General features: G+C 37.9%; 1 protein-coding gene across 1 annotated transcript in view; it reads left to right on the forward strand.

Moving 5' to 3' along the window:
- WDR70 (WD repeat domain 70) overlaps positions 1-22,464 on the forward strand; it is a 132,053-nt gene that overhangs the window by 108,398 nt on the left and 1,191 nt on the right. The window contains exons 14-17 of the mRNA XM_072359623.1: positions 9,834-9,934; positions 11,629-11,708; positions 13,701-13,817; positions 15,086-15,248. Of these exons, the coding sequence (XP_072215724.1) occupies positions 9,834-9,934; positions 11,629-11,708; positions 13,701-13,817; positions 15,086-15,248 (461 nt within the window). The remainder of the gene's footprint in view (positions 1-9,833; positions 9,935-11,628; positions 11,709-13,700; positions 13,818-15,085; positions 15,249-22,464) is intronic.

Genomic DNA, 22,464 nt, shown 5'->3' on the forward strand with positions numbered 1-22,464 from the left:
ATCTGCCCTGCTGACATGCCTCTTATCTGACTGTCTGGACAGCCAAGTGCAGCAAATCTGAACAGCACTGTTCAAACAGGACCTGTCACATACCGTCATGGCCACTGAAGCAGAGCTTGCATGTAGGAAAGAAATTTTGTTAAAGTTTTTCTTTTCCTAACTGAAAATATTTTCTTAGAGCAGCACCTCTTGCTGTCATTACTGTATAGCTTCAAAACAGATTCGGTAGGAATTATTTAATAGGTATAGGTTTGGACAGGGAGAAGCAGCAAGGGGGAACTGTGTTTCTGTTTTACCCTCATTCAGTTTTTAAGTGTCTACAGAACTAGAACTGAACTTTCAAACTAAGATTCTGAAGATTTGTTGGAGAGTTTTAGAAATTTGGTTCTGCTGTATCATTCTGTGCAGAGAATATTTAATTTGGCTTCCAGAATCCTTTATCCTTGAACTGGGGGGGTTTTATGTAAGTAGCACAACATACTGTAACATGGATTGTCATTGTGTTGCTCCATTTAGTTTTCTGTTTTTCTTATATAGTTATTTTGGCCCTTGTAGGCTGCAGGGGATTCACCTGACCAAATATAGATGTCTACAGCTGATCCAGTCACCCTCGGCTCCCTTTCTAATAAGCAGAGAAAATAAACACATCCAGACTGTGATTTATCTCATACTAAAATAGATACCTAAAATAGGTTAGATGAAGGCCACTGTAAAATACTGATTTATCTGCATTAACTGTAAAGTGAGGCGGTAGGGCACAGACGTTTTGGGTAGACCTGTAAAGTTGTAGGTATCTGAAGTTTGGTGAGATAATTCCCACTTAAAATCCTCACTTCCCTCTCTTAGTGTTGATTCTTTCTTACTAAACTTTTCACCTCACTTGTTCTGATCTTCCCAATTGCAAAGTTAGACAGTAGGGTACTTCTGCATTCATTTGTACTGATTTAAGGACTTATGACTTTAGGCAATGTAAATTGAGAATATCCTACCACTCCATGAAAGAACCATGGTAGATGAGATTCAGAGGTAAGCTATCCAAATAGTACCTGATTTCCAAATGTAACTTTCAAAACATCAGCATCTTCACCTTATGATTACAGAACATTATCTAAATTCTAACAGACTTTTTTGTTTATCATTGAAAATACGGTCAAACCTACAGTACATTCTTACTTCAACTGTTGAAATATGTGAAAGTCTAGAATTAGTGTGTTCTCTTGCCTGTTTCGCAATTAATCTCTAATTGACAGCGTCTTTTTTTCCAGTGGTAAATTACCAGCACGTGGCAAATAGCATGTGAGGAAATCATTTTTGTTTTTTTCAGCTTACAAGTGGGATGCTGACTGCACACTCACCACAGAGATAGTGCAAGTATCAGCTGTGTGATAGCATCATTCAGCAAAGATTTCTGCCCTCTGAGTATAGTTTCTATTGTGAAAATAAATGCATCTTCTCCACTGATCAGTCTTGTTTGTACTTTCATTCAGACAGTTTTCTTTTAGCTAATAGCCATGAAAGCAGACATGAATGCAGTAAACTTACCCTAAAAGGGTGATAGCTACAATTTTTGTGGTGCTGCCTTAGGGGGAAGATAGACTGTATCTGAAGTGAAGAGAAAGAAAAATTGGAAATGTTTATTCCAATAGTGCATTACTAACGTAGAAGCATTTTTTTCTTCCCCTGCCCTGCTTGGCAGAAGTAACCATGCCAGTGAACCTTAGTAAGATGGTATATTATTATGGATTATCATGAAATGCACTTCACATGAAATGTTCAGTTTCAAAGACAAACGTATGGTATTTAACCCTAAAACTTAACTGTCTTTAGGGAAAAGGGGTTGATTCCAAAGAAAACATTTCCTGACTGACAGGCAGTAAGACCTCCTTATGGAGGGAAAAGAAATTAAAACATCATTGTAAAATATGACCCCATCTAAATTTACTTTAAATTTTGCAGTAGCAAGGAAAGAATATAGCTCCACTGAGCTGAGCGCTGCAGAAGTGTATAATGATTCCTATTTATGCCAAAAACAGATCCTTGGAATGTTTTAGAAAATGATCAAACTTGATACCATGCCAGTCTTGCAACAAATGATGACCTCTGTACTCCAGTTATCAGTGCACGCACAGGCACACAAATGGTGTCTGTTTAATAAAATTCTGCTAATAGGAAAAGGTTGCCAAATATCTTGGTGTTTCTTTGCATATTTCTTTGCAGTTAAATTTTGTTGTATTCTGGTTAAACTTTCAACTGAAATGCAAAAAAATTAAGAAGTCCATACTCTGTACAGTGTCAAGACGTGCAACGTTAGTAAAAGGAATGAAAGAAGACAGTAGTAGAGGGAAATCTTAATTTTCTCTAGCTGTCTTGCAGGAGGGTGAAGGAGGATAGAGATGAATAGTGCTTTCTACAGACAATCTTTGTACATGCTGTCTTTATTCTGTTGTGTAACAGGCAACCTTAGGTTTACATAGGTTCAAGCCATACTAGTGAGATTAAGTGACTGCCTGTGCTCTTGAATGTAGCAAAAAAATATTTGCAGGTGTTAGAATTAATGTTCCTGTAAAGGCTGTACAAACTCTCTAATAGTGGGAATTAGTAAGGCTTGCTGGATTTGCTTTGTATGCTTTCCATAGTTCCTTTTGCTTTACAATAGGAAGTTGAGGTATATATTAAATGCTTCAGGGCAACAGAAAATATATGGCATGTATCTTTTGTTCTTACACGAGAACTGTTATTCCAGTTCTGTACACTGAAGAAACTGTTTATAATCAGAAAAAAGCCAGGACTACTGGGATACTGGACTGTGTAGCTGGAGTGAAGTGAGACTGACCTGTTAACACTTGGCATGATGGTCTCATGTAAACTTGCCCTAGTGCTGATGACCAGCCTGGCAAGCCAGTCTCCAGCTGTGTCTAACTTGAATTCCCCCAGCCAATTGCTTCGCTTTCCTGTTTGTGCAGAGGACAGAAGGAGTGTCAACATAGACTGCTTCCACTCTGATTTGGATGGCAGTGGGAGCAGGAAACCCTGGTGTCCAGAGGAGCTTTTTCAGACCTTCACTAAGCAGAAATACCATGGCCCCTTTCTGGCAGCTGAGGCTGCAGGGAAGCTTCTTTTGCTGGATGGAAAGGGGAACCACCAAGGAGCTAATGCAGGAACAGGAGGCCACATCAGGTTTTGGGAGATGTCTTAATTACAGAAAAGAGTAGGCAGTGCTCAATCCATCCTGTGTCTGTTCTATCCGTGCTGTAAAACTGAATGTTTTTATTTGAAGTGTGGGCCAGGAACTGAATTTTGTCATCACTGCTGCAATCTTTAACTGTCTTTATAACCGAAGATCCAGGAGAGTTCTTTCAGTCCTTGACATCAGTCTGCAGTTTTATGACCTTACCAGCCTCATGGTTTCATCGTAGTGGTAAATTTTCCATTCCTATGCAACAAATCATTTTAATCTTTTCTTGCTGACCTTGTAAAATGCCCTCTCTGCATTGTTTACCCCTGTAGGGGTGTTAGCCCAAGTGTTCTGGACAGTTTCAGTTGAGGTAATTAGCTCTTGCTTGCTGAGAAATCTGTTTCAGTTATTCTTCACTTTGCCTGTTAAACTGAGGAATCTATTTCTAGGCCAGAATAAATGTTCCATTCTGTATTACAAATAATTCTGTTTCAGGCTTCATCACTGCATTTAGAGGCCAGTTCTGTCAAAGCACAGGGACATCTGTAGTACCAGCAAAGCCATTTGAATAGCTGCCTACTGAACTAGCCCTAATGGAAAATAACCTAACAGAAATATTACATGACGTAGTTTACTGTTTACCTGCACCAGCAGTGCTGTCTGTGCAATACAAACAGAAGTACACAGGTGAAAACAGACTGTTAGGGCTGAGACTTTTTATGAGCCCCACATGAACTGGGACTGCAGTTGTTTTGGAAGAAATGCAGATGGAATGACAAACTAGGGAGAAAGCACCTTTGCCTGCCACCTTTGTACTTACGAGTTTTGTGTTTAAAGATTACCACATACTTAAGATCTTACATTGTTACAGGTAAATTCTCTTATCAGTGGTGCTAATTTTCAAACAATATTAAATCTGAAGATGTAGTTTAAAATAAATTTGAAAGTATTGCTTAGGCAATTCATTTTTTCTATTTAACATGATCATATAGCTGCTTTAAAAAATTATATGGCTGGTTTTGAGAACTAGCTAAGTAAGGCTAGTTTTAGGCTGTTTTTTAAGAAAGTAAATGTGTTGATCCCAAATGAAAAAAAAAAAAAAAAATCATTAAAATTCCATAGATTATTTGAAATTCTTTTCAGTCAGTCATTGTTACAAGATATTCTGTTATCTGAAAATAATGACAAAGGTCTCCTCTCAATAACACCCACTGAATCTGTCCTGAATTCTTTCTCAATGTTCAGTTCACATTTTTAATATTCTCCCTGCCTAACTTCATAGCAGTTTTTTTCACAGTCATTTGCCAGTATTTCCCAGTGCAGAATTCTGAACTTACGTATGCAGTAGATTTTGTCAGAGTCTTTTTGGATTGATTTCATTTGAAGATCTTAATATTTTGAGTACAGTAGAACTACCAAACAGATTTTGAATCATTGCTACTACTTGTATTTTGCAAGTGATGTAAATATAAGTGCTGCATTTTGAGATAGATCAGTCTTATGATTAAACATCTGGACAGCTCATTAGAATTGCTTTGAGAATCACAGAATCATAGAATTACCCAGGTTGGAAAAGACCTCGAAGATCATCAAGTCCAACCGCAGCCTAACCATAGTACCCTAACTCTAACAACCCTCTGCTAAATCATATCTCTGACCACCACGTCCAAATGGCTCTAAACACATCCAGGGATGGCGATTCAACCACCTCCCTGGGGAGCCCATTCCAGTACCTAACTACCCTTTGTGTAAAGTTCTTCCTAACATCCAACCTAAACTTACCCTGGCACAACTTGATGCCATTTCCCCTCGTCCTGTCACTTGTCACCAGTGAGAAGAGACCTGCCCCACTCTCACTGTAGGCACCTTTCAGGTCATGGAAGAGAGCAATAAGGTCTCCCCTCATCCTCCTTTTCCCCAGACTAAACAGCCCCAGCTTCCTTAGCCTCTCCTTGTAGGGTTGATTCTCCAAGCCCTTCACGAGCCTCGTTGCCCTTCTCTGGACCTGCTCCAGCGCCTGCATGTCTTTCCTGTGCTGAGGTGCCCAAAACTGAACATAGTACTCAAGGTGAAGCCTCACCAATGCCAAGTACAGGGGCAGGATGACTTCCCTAGTCCTGCTTGCCCCACCATTCTTGATACAAGCCGGGATGTCATTGGCCCTCTTGGACGCCTGGGCACACTGCTGGCTCATATTCAGCTGACTGTCCATCAGCACACCAAGATCCCTTTCCATCAGGCAGCTTTCCAGCCACACCTCCCCAAGCCTATAGGGTTGCCTGGGGTTGTTGTGACCAAAATGCAGGACCTAATACTTAGTCCTGTTGAAACTCAACACTGAGGACTTTTTTGTCAGGTTTGCAGGACTTTATGTTTCAAAGACATGCTGTCCAATACCTTCAGCCTTTACAGAAATCTCTTTTTTCAGATGTTGATGATGTTCACATAACAATACTTTCTGCGTTGTTCTTATTTGGTAGAGTAAAACAGTATTTTTCATTTGCAGAGTTGAGAGATGACCTTGAATTTTATGGTTTTTGGAACCTGTGTAGCGTTGTCTTTCTTCAAGCTCTAAGTATTTTAAGAAACAGGTTAGTCTTTTAGTGTTGAATCTGGAATTTGATGTAGTTAACTGAAGTTATTATTGTTTATTTCCTGAGCCTGGAAACTGGCATCTACTGAATTTTTATAAAGCTGGTACTAGTAATTAGTAATCTTTTGTCCTAGTTTTTCATAAAGCACTGTCAGGCAGCTTAATTCTGTGATCCTGTTTTACTTCTCTGAAAAAGTATGAATGAAGCCAGCATGGTAAATTCAGTGAAAGCTTGCTTGAACTGCTGAAGTCATTACTTCTGTCTTGAGCTCTTTTCTAAGGGAAGGAAATTATAACTATAGTACCACCTTGTTCATTTTGGTATCCACTGTGTAATACAACTTTAAAATGAAACAAACTGTTCTTAAAAAGTCATTGCTAAAGTTGAAATGAGGATTCAAGATAGATTCTCTTTCCATCTCAGACAATCAGAAACTGGCAAGAAGCTGATGGGTATTTGTACCAGGTAAAAAAGCATTACCAGCAGGTCGAGGGAAGCAGTTACTGCCCTCTGCTCAGCTCGGTGAGGCACGCTATAGTGCTTGGTTTTGATCTGAGCTTCCTAGTACAACAGAGATACAAATACTTTACAGTGAGTTCAGCAAAGCACTGCAAAGATTACTGGAAGCTTGCAGTATCTGATATAAAGAGAAAGGCTGAGAGAGATAGAATCGTCCATTCTGAAGAAGTGAGCACAAAGAGAATCTTATTCATAAGAACTTGATGGGGAAAATGAAACAGATAGTTTTCAGTGGTGCCCATTGATGAGACAAGGGGCAATAGACACAAAATTAATTAGAAGAAATTCCACTAAAGCATTAAAAAAAGTGTATTTTTGCTGTCATGGAGATGGTCAGGATTGGAACAAGTTGCCCAGAGAGGTTATGGAATCTCCGTCCTGAAATATGTAGAAATGAACTGGATAATGTCCATAGCTACCTATTGCAGCTGAGCGTGCTTGGAGTAGGGAAGTTACATTAGGTTATCTCCAGAGGTGTCCTTCAGCCTTGTCAACCATTCCACTTGTTTTCTTAGTACGAGCACAATTATTTGCCTACAGAGCTGGAACCTTCTTTGACCTGAAATTTGATTACTTGCATTTCCACTGATAAAGATATTTGCCCATTTTTTCTGCGTAAACACAGCAAGAAAGTTAGACATATTGATGGAGAAATGCTATATTTAGGAATCAATTATTTATTCACAGTGAAGATTCTCCTTTGCCCCTTGCTCCCAGTGTTAAAATCTGGCCTGCAAAGATCCCTTTGATCTATAGTTGTTCAGAACTTTTACTTCTGTGGAATTATGTGACTGGGAAAGATTATTAGGATTCAGTTTAGGAATTCAGTATTTTGTTCTTCTTAAAGTATTGCCAGTTTCTAAAATAATCTGAAAATCTCTGTAAGTAGTTTTCATTATTTCTAATAAAGTAGGTTTATATGCCAGTGGCTTAATAAAATTGCTTGCATGTTCAGAGCTCGTATTTGTTTAGTTTTTAACAAATTATATTCTGGAGACATTTTACAGTTTCAGGAGATTTATAGTGCTGCATTTTATGACAGTTTCTTCTGCCTGTTCTGGAGCACGTGCCTTGCTGGTTTTAAGTGTGCTGTGGATGTTTGACAAGTTAGAAACTTAGCAATCCCCATCAGCGCTTAGCCACACTGTCTCAGGCTTTGTTTTTGTTGGCTGATATCCAGTACCATGCTATAAAATACATTTACTTGACAGAAGAAAGTGGAGAACCACATTAACTACAAAGTTTTAAAAGGCTGGCTAAACACATGCAATAAATATTAATAAAAGAAAAGGCCACCCACCTTTGACCTTCAAAACTTGTTATTAGCTTTGTATGTTTTAGAATTACCGTAACATTTTGAGTAATAGCATTACAGAACAGTATGAAAGAATCTCTTACTTAAATAAAGCAACTTATTAAGAACTCTGTATTGATTATTTTGCTCTCTTGTTGCAAGGGTTATGGAGATACTGCAATGCCAGAATTTTACTTTATATTTCAGTTATCTGTAAAAAGCACTGTTGCCTCTTTTTTGTTAAATGCCTTGTAACATTCAAAAAAAGGGAGCTTGGGGATGTGGAGCAAATGAGACATAGGAAGGAATAAGAACTGTCAAGAACAATTCACCATTCAAAAGAAATTCAAAAGAGCTGCTACATTACCTTCTAGATTAAATGTTTATGCCCTCCCAGGATAAAGGACTGTATTTTACTTGCACTCCTAATTATGTTTTAGCTGTTATTTCTCTTTGTAGTATGTTAGTAGCTCCCATTTTTTTGAATTGCATGTGTTGTATTATCACAGAATCGCAGGGGTTGGAAGGGACCTCAAGAGGCCATTGAGTCCAACCCCCCTGCTAAAGCAGCTACCCTGCAATAGGTCTCTCAGGTAGGTATCCAGACAGGTCTTGAGTGTCTCTGTAGAAGGAGACAGAGCAGCCTCTCTGGGCAGCGTGTTCCAGTGCTACCTCACCTCTAGAAGTTCTTCCAGATGTTTGTATGGAACTTCATGTATTCAGGTTATAGACCATTACTGCTTGTCCTGTCACTGCACACCATCGAGAAGAGCCTGACCTCATCTGTTTGTCTCCCACCACTCCATAGTTGCCATTAAACATTAGTCAAATGCCCCCTCGGTGTCTTTCCCAGACTGAACAGAAGCAGGTTACTTAGCCTTTTCTCCTACACGAGATGCTCCAGGCCCTTTATCACCTTTGTGACCCTCCTCTGGAATCCTTCTGGGAGATGCCTGTCTTTTTTGAACTGGAAGCCCAGAACTGGTCACAGTACTCTATAAGTGACCTCACTAGGGCAGAGTAGATGGGAAAGATCACGTTCTTTGTCCTGCTTGCCATGGTGTTTTTAATGCACTCAGGATTATGTCAAAGTAAAATCTAAAAATACATAAATACATAAAAAGGAAGTTCTTTAATGCTAAATGGATGCAAGTTGTTGAATATTGAACTGTTGACTCATTTTAAGAAGAGTCTTTTGTTTTTTGTTTTTTGTTTTTTTTAATTTGTAAAGGGTGTGGCATGGAAATTTTATGGGAAAAACGACTAGAAAAATCAGCATTAAGTGAAATACTAATATACAGAGTCACAGGATCATGGAATCCTTAGAGTTGGAAGGGAACATTACATTAAAGGTCCAGCTCCCCTGCAGTGAACATGATGATGCATCCTGCTTGCTTTGGATGCATTTGTTACATGGCTGAAAAAATATTATGAAGACATCAGTCTTGGAAAGTATCTCTTTCAGCTCTTACTTATCTCTTGAAAGTAGGTAATGAGTTGGGTTACTGGTTTTTTTTCTCTTTCAATTAGATGCAAATGCAGTGTTTGTTAGTGTTAAGATGTTTTGTGAATTGTGAGTCCTTAAGTCAGGCTGGTCTTGCAGACTTTCTGTGTTGGTTGAGTATAGAGATCAGTCAGATGGAGAATGATGCTGTATTTATAAAGCAACAGTACATACAATATCCGAGTTTCTGTGCAGATTAGAAGGATGAGAGAGCTGTGAGACATAGGCTTCAATTACTAAGCTTTTCTGGGTGTTCTAGAAGGAAAAAGAATAAAAGTGAAAATTAGCTCACTGTGGTCAGTGAGCGAGAGGTCAACACTGTTTGAGAAAGCTTGAGTGTGAGAAGAGGGGGAAAATACATGAAGTAAGGAAGAGGGTGGAAGAATTAAGAATTATGTAGAAAAATGCAAGTGTCCTGATGGCCTGCACTATTATATCTGAAGCACTTCATTGTTCTCTTTCAAATCCCTCTTCAATTTCTTATTTCCATTATGCCCACAAAGACTGTGGAGCAGTACTCCAGTGGAAACCACCATTTTGCTCATTTTCACTCATTTGTACTTTCTTCCAGCCTGCATCTGTATGTTCTCACTCCTTTTACATTGTGTGCAACTCTGGAGAAGACCTTTATTCGTTCATGTATTCAAGTTTGTTTTACTACAGTGTAGGATCAGTTATTTGACTGTATGAATATTAGTGCTAAAATCAAAGTGAATGACTAACAGTTAATATGTTGCTTTATTTCAGAGTGTTGTGCGTTGCCTTTGGCATCCGAAGTTGAACCAGATCATGGTTGGTACAGGCAATGGACTGGCTAAAGTATACTATGATCCTGTCAAAAGCCAGAGGTACATAATGGTGATTAACAGTTGAGAACTTTTTTCCCCTCAGATTTAGCCTGATTCTATGATTATGTTAAGAGATGAGAAAAAAAAAATACTTAGTAGTGTTTGTTTAGCAGAGTTTTATTTATTTAGTTACAGTAATGAAGAAAAAAAAACCTTGTTTTTCAAAAGCTGTCCATTTTCTTTCACAATCTTAATGATGCTGTATGATGACAGGTCTATCTGAATTTATAAGCACGTGTATTTTGAAATGGTGTGAAATCTGCTGTAAGAATAACCAGCCTTTCATTTCACAAAATCTTAGAATCATCAAGGTTGGAAAAGATCTCTAAGGTCATCAGGTCTAACCATCATCAGCACATCACCACCACACTGATTAAACCATATCCCTGAGTGTCACATCTCCAAGTTTCTTGAACACCTCTGGGGGTGGTGACTACACCACTTCCCTGGGCAACCTGTTCCAGTGCAGTATCATTCTTTCAATTTTTCCTGCGATGCAATCTAAAACTCCCCTGGTGCAACTTGAGACCATTACCTCAAGTTGTGCAGTTGAGGGCTGCTGATATGGTGTTATTGAAAGGCTGCTTACTATGTTTAGTCTTCTATTTAATATCATATTTCATTTTATTTTTGCAATAAAAACGTTGTTTGGAAGTATTAGATTAAACTTCAGAGTATGTGAAGTAGTGGTGGAAGGCCTTATTTGAAACTTCATCTCCACCACCCCCTCCTGTCAGATGTGGATTTTGCCTGCATCTAATGAAAGGTGGTAGTGATTAATCAGAAGGTGATTTGTCAGTCTAGAATGAATAGAAGAGGATTTAACTAGTCTATAAATACTTCAGCAATTACCTTGCTTTTACCATCTGGATTGGCTAGAGAACTTCCTTTCTTATCAGCAGGGGAAAAATGTGTGTTTCATATATTCTGAGTGGAATGACTATTGTTACAGTAAAAAGTTTAGTTCCCTTATATGCCCTCATCTTTGTTTTACATGCAGAAATATTCTCTGTTGCAGCTCAAAATTCCAAGATTCTTACAATGACCTGGACACTTGAATATGAAGTTAAATTCTTGTTTATAAAATTGGCAGAAAGAAGTGTTATTTTTCTGTTTCTTATCAATTTAGAGGAGAGAAGAAAATTATGTCATCATTGTTTGGCCTCTCTACCAACAATGTTTGTCCCAGATGTAGCACCAAGCCTCTTGCATACAGACTACAAAAATCTTAGCTCAATTTTGTACCCTTTTGATTTCTGATAGTTAACAGTAATAATGGAAGTACCACCAGTATAAATTAGTCTTGTTGTAATCAAACTTGTGCAGGTTTTCCCCCTGTAGTGTTACAAACACCTCTATTTAAATAACTACTACCTGTGCAACTTAGGAAAGGTACAAGGAGCAAAACGTTGTCTGTGTTTGGAAAGGGGTACTTTCTGTGTGCATTCTTCAAGCAGTGTGTACAAATGACATGATAGGAGACTTCTGTCCTTACTTCCACATGTCATGTAAACAGATCTGAAACAGAAACTGCATCTCTTTATCCCCCTTCACATCTACATGGACATACCAAGATATACACAGTTATGAATAATGGAAGTTCCATATGATTTAGTGGAGAATATGTCTTGAATAAAAAATGGCTTCTGCTTGGCAAAAACAGACCAACTGTGCTGCTCTATGTTTTCTTTCAGGGGAGCAAAATTATGTGTGGTCAAAACAAAAAGGAAAGAGAGACAAGCTGAGACTCTTACACAGGATTACATTATAACACGTAAGGAATTTAAACTTCTTTTTATCTGAGCATCCTTAACTCTGATTTAGTATTTTATTCTTCCCTATTAAAACCCTGCAATCATTCCTGAATCTTTGGGTGCTTCATACAAATTTATTTATAGCCCTGCAAATCTGGAAAGGTATGTATCTGGAATGACCTGTAAAGATGCCGGTTGTACTCTAGATTATGGTGCATTGATAGGACTTTGGGGACTTAAGATCAAAAGATCCAAGATTATTTTCATCCTTTCTTGAATCTTCAATTTTAGATAAGTGAATTGGTGAGTATGCCTTTTCCACTTGGTAATGTGAATGAGTACCAGTGGCAGAATCATAGATGCGAGGATTGGTGTTGAGCAAATACGTATTGATCTTTTAAGGTTTGGAACTTGCCTAGAAGTATATGGGTTTTCAAGTAGTTAAAATGTATTTCCAGCTTAAGGGGTTATACTTCTATAATATGACTCACTGATGACATTAGAAATTGTTATTGTTACTGTGAAAATTTTAGTGACCTGCTTTTTCCCAAGAGCAAATTTTACGAGGGGACTAGGAAACTGAGTGATTTTGGCCCTCATTTTGAAATTATATAAGGATATTTTCATATAAAACAAGGCAGTAAAGATGTTTCTGTGCTGGTAGTGATCTGGCTGTAGAAATTTGCTTTACATGCTTCTAAATTTGTTGTATATTTATGAAACTTTTCAGAGGTTATATTTGTTTCTTCTGAGCTTACAGGTGGAACTAGAAAGAACTGGCAATCTCTTCAATCTCTTCCTTTCCGAAGTGAACTAACTGCATTTTCCTCCTCCTCTACTTGTATTTTTTGTTTGTTTGTTTTTAGTTGTGGATGATTCTTAATCTCAGAATTTCCTACAATACCTGTTTAAAATGCAAGAATGTTTTTGGAGAATTGTGCATTACTTTTAAAATGTAGGAATGTGCAGCTTGAGTTTCCCTTGGACAGCCTTGACTCTTTAGATGCGCAGTGCAAACCAATCAAATTCATTGCTTTGACATGCCAGGAACAATTTGCTGTCATCCAAATCTGTAAAAATAAAACCTAAAGATTATTCACTAAGTTATACTGCTGTTTCATATGACTGACTTTACATCATCTGATAAATTTAGCAAGCTTCTGGAAGTAATCTGATCGGTCTCGAGATGCCGCTTTCCTACTTATATAATTAAATATAGAGCAAATTCCCCCACATTTAAGATTTTGTTTGTTTGGTTTTTGTCTTTTTTGAGTCTTTTGACCCCAACACAGTTTCCGACATTTTGAAAATACCAGCTATCAGCACACTGGAGTATGAAAGCTAAGCCTCACCATGAGAAAACTATGTCCCTTGACGTCGTGTTCCTCTTTTGCTGCTGAGTGTAGTTTTTCTGAGCAGACAGAAATAGTGTACATGTAAACTACAGTGATTGAAGATGTTGCAATTTGCTGAAGAAAGAGAATTTTTTAATTCATGATAATTTACCCAGTCTCTCAGGTATTCTTCCAACCTTGATTAGTGCTGTAATTTAAGAAAAAGTTGTATGAAAAGACATCATGGTTCATTGAGGGGATTCCTTTTCTCTCTCGGATACAAAAGCACATCTAGAGTGTTCTTGCTACTGGATTGCTGGGGACCTGTAGAGAAATTGAAAGTGCAGAAAAAAAGGCAACCAGTTGGTCACAATGCTTATGTTGTGAACTGAATGTCAGAGGAATAAATTATGTTCACATAAGCAAAGCAATCAGTATTTCACATGAAGTACTGGTTCCTGAAGGCACCCTTGAAATTTGGCTACTTCCTTGTTTGAAAAATACGAAATTTAGTGCAAAAAAAGCCTTCCCGAATGCGACTCATTAGATCATGGCTTGGGAGACTGTGCTGCCTTTTGTGTTCTATGGGCAAATCACAGCTTTCACCATCATCATTAAAATGTTAAGAAGATAATGGAATTTCTAACATTTGGTTTTTTTCAAACTTTGACTTTTTAGCTCATGCACTTCCAATGTTCCGTGAACCACGACAGCGAAGCACCAGGAAGCAGCTGGAGAAGGATAGGCTGGACCCAATGAAGTCTCACAAACCAGAACCTCCAGTAGCTGGACCTGGTAATCTACACATAATCACTTCATACTGTCCTGTGCCGAAGAGGCTGTCATGTTTGAGTTCTGACTTTCTTGAGTGAGATCACATAGGATTTACGGGACAACCTGGGGATCAGGCCCAGCCAGCATGTGTTCATGAAAGGCAGGTACTGCTTAACCAACCTGATCTCCTGCTGTGATAGAGTGATCCACCGGGTGGATGAGGAAAAGGCTGTTGATGTAGTCGACCTAGACTTAGCAAAGCCTTTGACACTGTCTCTCACAGTATTCTAGTGGAGAAGCTGGCAGCCCATGGCTTGGACAGGTACACTCCTTATTAGGTAAAGAAGTGGCTGGAGGGCCAAGCCCACAGAATGGTGGTGAATGAAGTTAAATTCAGCTGGCAACTGATCACGAGTGGTGTTTCCCAGGGGTCGGTACTGAAGCCTTTCCTGTTTGATGTTCTTACTGATGACCTGGATTAGTGGATTGAGTGCACCCTCAGTAAGTTTGCAGATGACACCAAGGGTAGGAAGGCCCTAAAGAGGTTCTGGACAAGCTGATGGGAAGTCTTGTGAGGAGTGGCTGAGAAAACTGGGCTTATTTAGTCTAGAGAAGAGGAGGTTCAAGGGAGACCTTATCCCTCTCTACAGCTACCTGAAAGGATGTTGTGTTGAAGTGGGTGTTGGCCTCTTCTCCTGCATAACTTGCAATTCAGATAGAGGGAATGATGTCACGTTGTGGCAGAGGAGATTCAGGTTGGATGTTAGGAAAAGCTTCTTATATAAAAGAGTGGTCAGGCACTGGAACAGCCTACCTGGGAAGGTAATGGAGTCACCATCCCTGGAGGTGTTCAACAAATGTTTAGACATTATAATAAGAAACATGGTCTAGTGGGGAAATATTGGTGATAAGTGGATGGTTGGACTGGATGTTCTTGAAGGAAGGTCTTTTCCAATATTGGTGATTGTATGAATCTGTAGTTCTGTGATTCTAAGCTTGTTTGGATTTGAATTCAAACATTTCTAGTGAGGGACTGCTGTATGTGTGGGCAGTGTCCAGTACTGTAAGACATTGCTCTTTGATTGGAGTACTTACCTACAATAAGTTAATAATCACACTTACTTACTTTGTGTAATCAGTAAAACGTTTAAGTGAATGCAGTTCTGAATTAAGCTCTTTCTGTAATCTTATCTACTTCATGTCAGATCACTATAGCAGACATTATATGTTCATCTACTTCTAGAATGTTTTTCTTTAAAATATTAATTTATCTTTTTTTATTGCTATAGGTCGTGGTGGCCGTGTTGGAACTCATGGAGGTACCTTGTCATCATACATAGTCAAGAATATTGCACTGGATAAGACAGATGATAGCAATCCTCGAGAGGCTATTTTACGTCATGCAAAGGAAGCGGAGGAGAATCCATACTGGGTTGCTCCAGCATATGCTAAGTAAGGAAGCAATTAAAAGTACAAGTCATATTTCTGGAGGCCACTGGGAGTTTAGTAGAAATAGAAGACACATTTTTAACAATATCCTTTGCCTTTCTGGCTTATTGCCATTAATATGTAAACCAAGAATATATCATGCTCTTACATGTAGATAAGAATTTCCAGGAGCTTAAATTACTAAAATTTGATATTTCCTTTTTTAAAATTTGCCTTTCAGTGCTAGGAAGTAATTTTAAAGCTTTCTGAATTCACAAGTCTTCTAGTGCTAATCATCAGAAGCCAATTTTAAGTAATATGCCTTTTAGTAATTTACTGTCCGACTGACAAGAGTCCAGCATGGTGGTTTCCAGTATGCCCTCTGGCCCTGACTGAGTCTTAGATTAAACCTTCAAAAACATTTGTTTGGTGTTATGACAGTGTATCCTCAACAGTTTCTTAGATGTTGATTACTTGGATTTTTCATGCATTGGGACCTGCCTACTGCTTGGCTTAACTTGGTCATAGAGGTACTGAAGTAATAAAAATCACACTGAGAATTGCACTCATTTTAAACTGTGTAAGTGGGGGTGCTACTCATCCACTTTACACTGAAAACTGCAATATCCTTCCTTAGTGACTTCTATCAAATATTTATTTATTTTCTAATTAATACAATTCAAACCATTAATGCATAAATTTTTGATAGTGTAAAAATACGTAGTAAATAAATGCATTTCATACTAAGGAGAAGGAAAGGCCACTTAAAAATTACAAATATTTGAACATTTTGTTGTAGTCACTGCTGGTTTTTATTGCACAAAGTAATCTGCCTAGAATAAATAGTATCTTCAAAATTAATAGGGAAAGGCTGTGGAGAGATGGGATAGTATTTACAAAACAGGCAGAGCCAGTAACAGACTGGATTTTTCTATTAGCAGCCCATTGTTTTATCCCCTAGGCAGTAATTTTCATTTGTACTTTACTTACTGTAATTCCCTTATTACTTCTGTAGCTCCTTAATGAAAAAATATCGCATCTTTCCAGAAAGACAGAATGTAATAAGAATCATGGCTCTTTCTAGCAGTGCCACTTATTTCCTAACTTGACCCATAACACCTTTTCCAAAGGAGTTTGAGAACATTAGTGAGAACATTAGTGCCTGCTCTGGCTTTGACTAGATAATTAGTAAGTATGGCATTATTCTGATGTACATCAAATCAATGCATTCTATAGTGCCATCCTTGTATGAAGTCAAAGAAAGAGATGTTTGAAAGGCTAATTCTGTAACAGTTGTAATGTCAACTGTTGGTTTTTAATTGCTTGAGGGTTCATGTTTCCTAGGGATTAAATTTACTTTGAATGTGTGGGTACCTGTTTTTATTTAGAACGTGCAACTGTTTGTTCTCAGCAGCAGACACAATCGCCCATTCCATCAGGTAGATACCTTGTTATATTTTTGGCTAAGTAACTTCATCAGTTGTATATTGAGTTTCACCTCCAACACCTGCAATGTAGTAGACATAAAAGTTTTAAAACATAGCTGTATTACAGAAGGCTTACTGTGTCAGGTGGGTGGATCTCATTATGGCTTCTTGTTAAAAGATGTAGCTGCAGGGGAAGAAGAGAGCTGGCTGAGAAATAGGGAGGATGCAAGTCCAGACTGCTATTAACTTACACACCAGAAGGTGATACGTATGTGGGGGAGTTGGGCTGCAGCCAACAGCATGCTGCCTTGACAGTTTTGTCAGTTGATAAATCTCATGCCAAGGAAATTGCTGCTATCCTTGCTTTAGAATGTGGACTTCAAGATGTACCCCATGCAAAGAGCTTTTTAAAGCATCATTCTTATTATTCTTTTTAATTACTACTTATTATTATTTATATACAGTTATGACACTGAAATGCAAAAAACTTTATGGTTGTTTTATGTTCTAACTTTCAGAAATGGAGGTCTGTGCTAGCAGCTGCAGACCAATGACAGTCATAGATTCATTAGCTGCTTACCTGAGCGCATGTATAATACAGAGGGCTGCATTAATACATCCAATATGTGTCTTCATAGGGAGCGCACATTTACCTGGTATAAAGCATTCTAGATACCTTCCTAACAGATGCGTGTTTTATTAAAGTAGAAGTAATAGAGTTAAATTATCACAAAATACTGTATTGTTTTTCCCCAGACACCCTGTTAAAATCAGGGATCATAATAGTAAGCAGCATAAAAAATTACTCAGAGAATCTGTGTTCATTAGTTAGGTCTGGTGCTTCCTTTATAGCACAAGATATGTTTGAGAATTATGAAAGGTGATATTCTGATGTCTATTTAAAATGATATGCTGCCTTGAGACCTCGGAAATGCAATCAGTGTGTTTCATTTTTTCAGTGGTGTGTATTCTTTTCACTACTTTATTTCTTTGCTATCAGTTTTTCCACATTTCTGTATTAAGTTTAATTTAAATGTGGGTATAAAAGCATTCACCTCAGATAGCTCTTGTTTGATAAGGCTTTTGTTTTTGTTGTCTCAGGGGTGGTTATTCACCTACAGTCTTCAATTTTCCTTCTTAAGAAAATGTCTAAGGAATAGATGCTCGTTTCCCTTAGAGGTTGCTGCAAAGTAATGTTAGTCAAAGAAGACTAAGAAACATGAATTTTCTTACTGATAAGTTTTTATAGCTCTCTGATTGTGGTGCCTGGGTTAGAGCTCATGTGGTCCTAACTCTAAGTGATTGGATCATTCTAAGCCAAATAACATTTTAAGCCATTTAATTTCTTTAATTGTGTTTTCACTTTAGAAAATTTGATCAGTACCTGAGGCATAACTTTTGCTGTTAGTATATTCATCGTATGTAAAAAAAAAAAAAAAAAAAAAAAAAAAAACAACTTTTTTTTTTAAAGGTGCTTGAATCCAAATATTTGCATTATTTATGACTTTAATTTCGTTTCAAGATTGTTATTATTAGCATGGCCATTCTGTTTGTCTTATAATTTGAGCCAGAAAAGGAGAGTAAATACATAAATGACAAAAGGAAGGGTGAAAATAACACATGCTGTTGAGAGGATACTAGGTAATAAGGGTAGTACAAATGGAACTAGAAGATGACATATCACAGAAGGCCAATGTGAATAAAGTGTCAAAAGAGATGAGAACAATAGCAGGAAAAGTCTGGATGGAACAATTTAAAAAAACAAAAACAAAACAAAACAAAACAAACAAACAAACAAAAAAAGACCAAAAAAAAAAAAAAGAAAAAGAAAAGAAAAGAAAAAAGAAAAAAAAGAAAAGAAAAAAGAAAAAAAAAAAAAGAAAAAAAAAACCTTGAGATTTTTTGGGAAAAAGCTTGTTTGAGACCTTGGCATGAATTTTTCCATTGGAGTGAAAGGAAGGGAAGGACAGATTGAAGATTTCAACTAAAGAACTACAGGAAAAGAACTTGAGGCATCAGTTGTAAATGTTTGAAAATTACATTCTTTGTGAGCTGTTTGTTTTAACACAGCTGTACAGAGATACTGTAAGGACTTCAGATGTCCCTCTGAAGGCTCAGTATAAATTGCTAAGCATTGTAGCTGAGGGGCTAATCAGGCCCAGATGTATCTTTCTTCTGTGCTGTGTAGGGAAGATCAGGGTGAAGTTTCCTTCTGCATCAAGATAGACCACAGTTCTTAGAAACTATCTTACGTTACAGAGATGTTGCTCCTGTTTTGCTGTCTTTGTCATTGCTGCTTGCCACAGGCAAAAGGGAACAACTTGAAGCAGCAGCATCTGGCCACACTGTATTTACTGTTCCTTTCCTTCCTGAGGGTGTAAAGTGTTAGTCATATTGTGGATCATGTAGTATCCTTAACTGAAAAAGCAGGACTGAACAGAATGTTTTAGAACAGTGATTTTGCTGACACATTGGTATGTTTAAGCTAAATCTTTTTTTGGAGAGGGGGAAGTCACTTAGAAGAGTCTGGCTACTTCTTGAGGTAAGGAACACAAAGGTGCCTGATGCTTAAAGGTTCTTGCCTGTCTGAAAGTAGCCTATTTGACAGGAGTTTGATTTCCAGGCATGCTTGAAAGTCTTTAAATTTGTTTCAGTGCAAAATAAACTCTAACATTAAAAGTTACTGTGACGGCAGTCACATGCTGTGGTATGCAGTTGTCTTTTCCAGCTGGTTTAGCTGTAGCAGTATTTGTTTTTAGCTGTAACTTTGTGAATCACTGATGTCAATGAGCTACTTTTACAAGCCTCTGTAAAAAGCAACTAAGTAAGACAGCACTGTAACCAGAGGGACTGTAGGGTCTCTTGAGTGTAGAGGTCCACATGGACGCTGGATTTTTTTATTTTTTTTTTAGGTTTCTGCATAGCTGAACACAGTGCAAAACAGAAAAGGAAAGAGCAGTCTAGGAAGTCTACAGAAAATCATAACAAATCTAGCAAGAATGAATTGTCTTAGTTTGTTTTCCCATTTTTGGTTACAGCCTTTCGATGTAACTGACAATAGGAATGCCTTTATGGTGTATGAGATACTAGTTTCTTCTGACAATCGTGGAATTACGTGATCATAGAATAACATGGGTAGGAAGGGACCTCTGGAGATCATCCAGTCCAACCTCCTGCTTAAAGCTTTTTCACCTAGATTAGGTTATTCAGGTCCAATTAGATCAGGTTGCTCAAGAATGTACCTAGCTGAGATTGAATGTCCTCATGGATGGAGGTTCAGCAACTTTCCTGGGCAGCTTGTTCTAGCATTTGACCACCCTCATAGTAAAAGAAAATAAAACTACTTGTATCTAACTAATATTTTCCATGTTCCAAATGTTCTGTTGTCCCTTGTCTTTTCATCTTCTCTGTAGCCTCTCATGATGTTGCAATGTAGCTGTAAGTAGCCGTGGAATACCTTTTTAGACTTCTGTGCTAAGGCTAAAGGGACACACTTTGCTCAGATCCTTCACATGTATGGTGTACTCCAGTCCCCTAACTGTCTTGGCCATATATTTCCATTGTAACCAATATGATGACCACCACTGTCTCTTATGCTATAGAGCCCAAAAGTAGCTATACTAATTCAGATGTCATTTCACAAATGCTGAATAGAGAGGAATTTTATGGAATCTCTTATGACTGTCTCTATAAAGATAGTCAGGTTAGTCAGGGATGGTATGCTTTGCTAAATCTGTGCTGGCTGGTCCTTATCACCTCACTGGCCTTCCTGCATCTAGAAATGGCTTCCATGAGGATTTGTTTCATAGTGTTCTAGAGAGTTGAGTAGACAGACCTGTTGTTCCCCAAAACCTCCTTTTACCTGCTATGAAAGTGAATAACTTGCCCTTCTGAGTCATCAGGAACCTCTTTTGGTGACCAGGACTTCTTGAGGATGAAGAGGAGACATGGTAGAATCCCCATCACATAAAGTTTTCAAAATGTGATAGGACTGGCTGCTAAATAATCTCATCTAGGCTTGCTTTCCCCAGAAAATGTTGAACCTGGTGTTTTGAGGTTCTTTCCAACCTGGGCTGTTTTGTGTTTGATTTTGTGTTTCTCAGTGACAAAGATAAATAAAATTGATAGGGGAGTTGATGGAGAAAAAGAACACAGCTTTCCAAGATATTATCTGTCTCAGAAATGAAAACGTTGTGAAGTAGTAAACCTGTTGTGATAATTTTTATATAAATACTAATCACGTAGCTTCTACACTGGCAATCTCCAGTGCAATTAGTAAGCAAAACAGTGTATGTTTAAAATAAATAGTCACTGTTGATAAGTCTGTAACAAAGAGTGTTTTTTGTGCTTATGCCTTTAAATCAGTCAGGTGTTTTAAGTATCCCAGTTGCTGCTGTAAAACTTGTGGAGGTTGAACAGCTTACATTGCAGCTGAGCTGAGGCTTCAGCCATTTCATGCTAATTTTCAAAAATGAGATAGCAAGCAGACTTGATTTCCTCCTTATATTTTTTCTTGAGATAGTTACCACTGCGTTATGCTAAGTCTCCCCCCTCGGCCACATTTTTATTGGATTCTGAGCACCTTACTGACATTTCCTGACATCTGTAACTACTCGCAGTGCCGCTTCCATCACAGAAATTAAATAGCTTCTGATGTTCATTTCACAAATTGTGTAATTCTACTTGAGTGGAAATTTCTGATAAAAATTGCGACAGCTGAAAATTTCATAGTCAGAAATGATCAATTTGCATTTGGTTAGTTGTGACTTACTAACAGACATCTCAGTTCTGGTACCTTTAGGTTCCTAAATTTAGGTAGCTTTCTTTTGGTTGTTGTGATAAAAGGAAGGCACACTTCTAAAATGTGCTAAATAAGCTGTTGTCAACAGGTTTTGAAAAAATGAGAGACAGAAGATTTCATACATTCTGTTTCCTAAGCAGACAGCGGAATCCATTATTTATGCCAGTGAAGCCTTCATCACCATTGTCTGTTTTGGAATCAGTGTTGATTAAAAAAAAAAATCCTCTTTCAGTGACTGGTTAAGTACAATTTATATAACTGTGGGGACTAGGTACTGATAGAGAGTTCCTCTATTGGACATCCTTGGCCTTTTGGCTAAGATCAAGTGTAGTGTAGTATCCTTTGGAAGACAGAGAAGGAGACAGGCCAATAGAAAGAACCCATGTATAAAAAAAATCATCTCTGACTGGATCTGATGACTTTGTATCTATCTTCTGTTGTATATTTAACAACTGAATAATCCTATTCCTTATGGCCAATGTCTTGCTATTACTCTTGATAGTCAGTTGAATATGCCTGTTGTGTCGGTAAGGCAGATGCAGGTATGGTGGACTTCATGCATTTTGTTGAGTGTGCCAAATAACAGTTATATCAGTAATTAGTTCTTAACATCCTCAAACTGCTGTGAAAACACTAGGTAATACACTAATAAGCTGATGACTGCCTTGGGCGTGCTGTGTATTTTGTCATGTCACTGATGTAATGAGAATCTGAGCACAGCCAACTTCAGAAATCTATTAGTTTCAGCTAGACGTTAATTGTGCTAAGAATTAGGTTGGAAGTGGGTGCCATGCAGTAATTAAAGTGTAAAACATGGGAACTGAATATCCAAACAGTTTGTTGAAATGCCGCTTGACACTTTGTTCATTTTAAAAGTAATGAATAATTATTTTTACAGCGTGTAAGTGTTATTTAAAATACAGGTAAACATTGGAGGAATAGGTACCATCAAGCTTGACTGTAGGATACACTGTGTTCTCATATGAAGATCATTAGTTTTATTATGTTACAG

The sequence above is a fragment of the Excalfactoria chinensis genome, chromosome Z, assembly GCF_039878825.1.
Source record: "Excalfactoria chinensis isolate bCotChi1 chromosome Z, bCotChi1.hap2, whole genome shotgun sequence".
In the NCBI taxonomy this organism is placed as follows: domain Eukaryota; kingdom Metazoa; phylum Chordata; class Aves; order Galliformes; family Phasianidae; genus Excalfactoria; species Excalfactoria chinensis.